The sequence below is a fragment of the Chroicocephalus ridibundus genome, chromosome 5 (genome assembly GCF_963924245.1).
Source record: "Chroicocephalus ridibundus chromosome 5, bChrRid1.1, whole genome shotgun sequence".
In the NCBI taxonomy this organism is placed as follows: domain Eukaryota; kingdom Metazoa; phylum Chordata; class Aves; order Charadriiformes; family Laridae; genus Chroicocephalus; species Chroicocephalus ridibundus.
This window is the reverse complement of record NC_086288.1, coordinates 25,763,403-25,769,491: the sequence shown is the minus strand read 5'-3', so window position 1 is coordinate 25,769,491 and position 6,089 is coordinate 25,763,403. Positions and strand designations below refer to the sequence as shown.

Sequence of the window (6,089 nt, the reverse complement as noted above, 5' to 3'; positions counted from 1 at the left end):
ATAGAGATTCTGTGGGATAAGGTGATATCAAACAAATGACTGACTAGAAAAGAGCTAAGTCTTGCTGGTTGCTCTACTGCTGTAATCAGAACTTTCTTGTAAAATAACGAACTCCAAGACTGTTTTCCTTCTGTGCTTTGCTGTTCATTTCTGTGGTACCACAATGTGTTTACTTCACAAACACGGCGGGTAGCAATAGTCCCGTTCCTCAAAAGCAGGCGATTTGGAAAGTAAATCATCCAATACACAGCTAGATAAAAGGCAGGTGTTCAGGTAAGACAGAAAGTTACGATTCCCTCAACCTCATTTCTACGTACAGTTATTGAAACCCGTTTGCAAGAAGGAGGAAGATGCGGAGGCCCCCGGGGCACAGCACCTGTATGCAAAGGGCGGCGGGTTGCGCCCAGCGGAGCCGCCTCCCGGCCCGCACCCCACCGCCACAGCGGCTCCCGGCCGGGCTGCGCCTGCCCCGCACCGGCCCCACAGACGGACGGACACCCGCGCAGCCGCTGCCGCGCCGAGCGGGCCGGGGGGAGCTGCCCAGCCCAGCCCAGCCCAGCCCAGCCCAGCCCAGCCCCTCCGCGGCGGCTGGCGGGAAGGGGAAGAGGAAAAACACACCAAACCGCCACCCCGGCCGCCGGAGGAGCCGCCCTCCGCTCGGGCGCGCCCACGCCCGGCGTGGCAACCCAGCGCCGCCCGCCCCGAGCCGAGCCGCGGCGGAGCGCGCCCGGTCGCCGCCGCCGGCGGAGGAGGAGGTCCGGGACGATGCTAGCGGGACTAGGGCGAGCGGTGCGGAGCGGCTGGCCGCCGGTGCTGCTGTGCGGCCGGGCGGCGCGGGGCAGGCGGGATGGCCGCCCGCCGCCCTCAGCGCCTCAGGTAAGACGGGGAGCGGGCGAGGTTCGCGGCAGGTCTCCCCTTCCCGGCTGCTGGCGCCTCGCCCGCCTTTCCCTCCCTCCCTCTCTCCCTCCCCGGGGGCCGCCCTGAGGCGCGGCGGGGCTCGGCCCGGCGGAGGGAGGAAACCCGGTGCGGGGAAGTTCAGCCCCGGCGCGGACCCTTACCCCGGCCAGGCTGGAGCTGGAGGGGCGCCGGGGACCCGCCTCTAGGCCGTCCCGCTGCTGCCTCGTCCCCCGGCGCCTGGGGAGGCGGCGGGAGGGGGTGTCCCGTCGTCCCCGTTCCCCCCGCCCCGGGGCGTCGGTGCCCGGGGAGAGGCGCGGTGACTCACGCGGGGCGGCCGTTGGGAGGGGCCGCGGTGGCGGTTTGTGGTCGGCCCTGACGGGCCGGGGGGGCCGGGGCCGCCCTCCGCCCCCCTCCTCGCTCCGCCGGGTGCTGTTTCGGGGGCGTTGCGTGTGGCTTTTCCCGGCTCTGAGGAACGCGGGGGCGCAAGGTGGGATGGGCCGCTTGGGGAGCGAGGGGGGAACCGCCGGCCTGCGGTCGTCGGGTGGGGGAGATAACACGGGGGCAAAAGTTTTACAAAAGTGCTGTCGTGCGGATAAACGTACGCGGCTTCTGCATATGAAAATAACGAAGTGCTTCTGAGTCTGAGCTTCTCTTGGCTTTAAGAAGTCTCACAGACCCTGTGAGTGGGAAGGATGAAGGAAAACAAGAAGGAACAGCAACTTTAAAAATAAAGGTTTGCCAGGAGCTAGGGTAACGCAGTTCTAGAGTCCCGTGCCGCTGCCTGCCGGGAGAGGAGACAGTTTAATCCTTGATTGTTGCTCTTATTAATAGAGATGCTCCGTGTGCTTGCAGTCGCTGCTGAGATGGCCCAGGGCAAAGCCCCGTCCCTGCATCCAGGGCCCATCCGTAGTGAGGAAGCCGCTGGGACGCGTGGTGACATCCACAGAAGGAAGCGCAGGGCGCTCTCGGGCTGGTTAGTGAGCAGCTTCCACAAGTGGGTCTCAAAGCCCGCGGTGGCAGCTGGAGTCGAGGAGCTGTGCAGAATGAACTCTGTACTTTTTGCTAAGAGTTTTTGCACAAACTATTCAAAAAACCCTTTTACAAAATTCTATGGTATTAATGTGCTCCATCTCTGTTAATGTGAGCGGCCCTTCTTTGCTTTGTCACGCATGTGCATGAGGACATTTAAGAAGGTAATTTAAGATGAATGTTGACTTACCCTCCATCATCTTCAAAGGTTCAAATGCGGTGTGCTAAAAACATCTTGCACCTCACTGAGAGCATTTACACTGTCGTTCAGCACACGCTGATGCCACGTAATCAGTTTGTCACCTCTAACTTCTCCAGAGTACTGCTTTGCAGACAAGCTTCGTGCTTTTCTAAGGCGCTAAAATGAGACTGAAAGCTGATGAAGCTTCAAGAAGAGACACCACAAAGGAGAGGAGGAGGAGGAGAAGCTCTTGCTTTGGCAGTGCTGCCATTATAAGAAAGAGCAGAAAAATGATCGGCCCCGTTACTTTGTGGGATGGAACATGACAGGGACACATCTCAGCAATTAAATTCTTGCAGTGAATGGGTTGAGGAGAGGGATGTTGTAATGTTGAGGAAAATTCTAGTTCAGAAAAATGTTTAATGCAAGATTTTGTTTATTTCTAAAGTGGAAATGCTTGGAATAAATGAATATAAAATGCTTTTTATGTGTGCAATCCATAGTTCTAGTTTTTCTACAGAGTTGCTAGCATGATAGGTAGTGAAGCACGTTTACTGATTTCCTCCTTCCTGTTTTCATCTTTGGGTACCTCTCAAGTTTTTGACTATGTGTCTGCAGAACAGTTCAGGCAGTTAAAAATTATTTATTCTCTTAAACATTAAATGAATGGCCTGTAGTTGTAATTTCAAGCTAGTCAAAATAAAAAAAAAGTTCTAATTTTTATTGCAGTTGTTTAGCTCTTTAGATTTTAAGTAATGTAGAATGTCAGATTACATACATCTTGTCCAGTGCAAACACTGCTGTGATTATTTGTTTATTTTTCAGCAGTATTTTTTGGTTTTGTTATCATTGCTGTTGTGTGTTGCTAGCTCTGCTGCTTGCCATTTCTATTTGGATGAAGAAATATTTTGCCTCTAGCTCTGGAAGGGAAGGTTGGAGTGCTTTTGTGCAGGGCTGAGGAAAAGCAGGGCTGGGTCGCTGGTTGCCTTTGCACTTGGTGTGGTGTGGTGCCGTCGTGGGCCGTGTTCTCTGGCTTGTTTCGTGCGGTGTTTGGCCGTGGGAATCAGTTTGCCCAACTACCTTTTGGGGCATTGACTGTGGTTTTTCATTTGTAAGCTGAAGGGGATGCTCCAGTGGCCGCGCAGTGTTGTAGTTCGTGTCCATCTCATCCTGCGAAATTATTCACTCCCAGTGTTGATGGGCAGGTGTGGAAGTACACAGTGTATTTGTGTGCTTTGTTTTCAACTGATACACTGCTGTGGGGACAAACGAACCATTATTGTAATGGCTAATTTGCTGTAATTTTTTTCTGTAAAAGCAGGAGCTGCTGTCCTAAGGAGCTGTATGCTTAAGTGTCAGCTTCTCAGCTCTGCTTTGAGACAAAATCCACCACTCTTCTGATGGCTGTGATTAGCTGCTTTGCCTTTGAAGTAATGCTTATACAAATTCCTCTTAATTTTGTAAAGTTGAGTTTTCTGTTATGTGAAGTTTTTTCTATTTTTTTTTAAGTGGCTACTGCTTAGGGAGGCAGTTTTTCAAAGTAAGTGAAGCATGTTATATTGTGTTCTTTGGACAGGCTTTCTCATTACACATAACTTTGTTCCCGAAAGGGTGCAGTTCATTTTGCTAGAGTCCTAGATTTGTAATGCTGGAGTTATTTTGCATGTGGTGAAGCCTAAAGGTTGCCAGCTCTTTCAATTCCTCTTCACTTGCACATTTTAACTCCTGCAGCTTGTACTGAGAGAAATGCCCTGTTTCCACTGCTCTCCAAGAGGAAAAGCTCCCCTCTCCGTATCGCAGTGGAGAGCAGATGTGTTAACACAGAATCAAAGCTTAAAATTGCTGTTTTGTTTTATTTTTTTTGTATATTTATAAGCCTTCTAAGCCAGGAAACATTGAAGGGGCTGGATTTAATAGTTTAATTTTTTTAGATGATCCTAGTTAGTTTCTCTGTAGTGCTAAATCCAACTGGTCCAAAATTGTGTTGCTTTTTATTGCTGTTCATACACATGAGGTTCCCAGTTTAGTCCACACTATGGAGACCTGTACCGGCATGCCTACATCACTGGGGATGGGCGGCAACTGGGGAAAATGGAGCCTGGGTTACACGGTTTCTCTACGCTTAAAACCAGGCTTTTTTTAAGTCGTACAGCCCCGTTCTAACTAAAGCTATTTCTGTCCTGTATGAAGATGCTGGAGTGGTGACATTGCCTCCTGCAAAAGGCAAGGCTTATTTCGAACAAGTATGAGTGAGGGAACTAAAATGCGAAAACTTTCACTTTTTCAAAATGTGAATTTAACATCACTAATTCAGAACGCATTCCATTTTTGTGTGCAAAGTTCTCTTGAAATTGCGCCTCTGGAATGCATTGGTGAGGGGAAAGATTGTGTATAAGCTGGCAAGATCAAATTGCAAAGGCTTCTGTGAAAAACATTACGGATTTGTTTTCTTCCTTGATCAGGATATCACATATGCTTGTTGCTGAGGGGAATTTTCTTCCTAGTTGCAAATTGTAGCCAGCAGGAAAGTCATTGGTTTTATCTGCAGAAAGCAGAGTAGAGAGGGTTATTTGGGGATTATTTTTTTTTGTCAGTTCCCAGTGTCATCCATATCTGTCAAAAATGTTTCTTTTAATGCTTTCAGCTGATAAGTTGTTGACTACCCAGTTCCTTAGACTGGCTTGAACTTTTTTCCTGTGCTTCCTGTTAGTTTTTATAGTTATTATTCTTACTCCCAAATTGCCGTAATGCTCCCAGTGTTATACCTATACAGTTTGTCCTCTGGTTTTATACAGTCTCATAAGCAAGGATCTAAAGGTGTCCAAATAGCCACAGGATAACTTGAAGTGTGTTTTTTTTCATTTGGGTTTTTAATTTTGCCCCTTTCACTTTTGCACACACTCGGCTGTCGGGATTTCTAAGATACTCTGTGATAGCAGCAACGCCAGGATGTCCCAGGCAGCTACAGAGAACTGAATTATCATTGAGTGTCTTTTGCAGCTGAATATTTCACATAAATGTGGTTTAAGTTCCTCCTTTGTATTTTCAGCCTACTCAAGTCCTCTGGAAATTGAGATCTAATTGGAGCTGGGAACTGGGAGTAATTGGTGGCAGCTGGGCCTGTTTTCCCCATCTTTCCTTCCCCTTGAAAGCCTTGCATGACAAAAGTTAGCTTGTTGATCCAAGTCTTGTTTTCTAAATAGAAACCTTGTGCTTATACTGGCATGTATCAACAAAAACATACAAACCACTAAACTGTTTGTTGTGGAAGTGCTACTCACTCTTACAAATACTAATTTATAATTGCCTTAAAAAGGCCATTTAGAAGATCTCCGGGGCTTGTTGTAGGAAATGTGTCTGTCTCAGCAAATTTGTTCATTTGCCTTTGGTGCTGTGTCTGTGCTGGAATAACAGGATGGCACTCGAAATGGCAGCTAGCCACATGCTGTTGTCTCTTCTCATCTGGCAGCTGGAAGGTGGCTACATTTGCTCTACGAACTAGCGCTTTTGGGGAGAGATGCGGTATATAGCACAGAAATTCACCGTCCTTTGTACTTTTACTGGTAGTGTCACGTACTGCTCTTCTGCTTCTTTTCTCTCCAGTACGGCTCCTGTAGTAACTCAGTGGGTTGTGAAATATTCTTGTATGTGCATATATAATTACTCGCAAAACACTCGCTTCTTTTGGAGGTTTAGGAAGTTTCAAATACCAGCTTCACGCAGTGTTTGAAACTGGCATCAACAGTGTGACTTCCCAAAATTGTCGGTGTTTTTTTTCCAACAGAGCAGATGACAGAAAAGAGGCAAACTGGGATGTGCAGATCAAATCAGCTCTCTTTGTGTAGAATATTAGAATGGGTTTTTGCCTATTCTGAATAAGTGTCAGTGTGTGTCTTTAGTGTATGTGTGAATATGGCAATTCCTAAGACAGGAAATGAAAACCAGCTTCTGCAAAGTTGGAAAAGGCGCAGTCGTGCTCTTC

At 48.5% G+C, this 6,089-nt stretch overlaps 1 protein-coding gene across 1 annotated transcript in view; it reads left to right on the top strand.

Annotated features, from left to right (window-relative positions):
• The first annotated feature begins 559 nt into the window (after positions 1 to 559).
• The window catches only part of MCUB (mitochondrial calcium uniporter dominant negative subunit beta), a 52,535-nt gene continuing 47,005 nt past the window's right edge, over positions 560 to 6,089 (top strand). Inside the window, exon 1 of the mRNA XM_063336055.1 lies at positions 560 to 876. Coding sequence (XP_063192125.1) covers positions 766 to 876 — 111 coding nt within the window. The 5' untranslated portion in view covers positions 560 to 765. The remainder of the gene's footprint in view (positions 877 to 6,089) is intronic.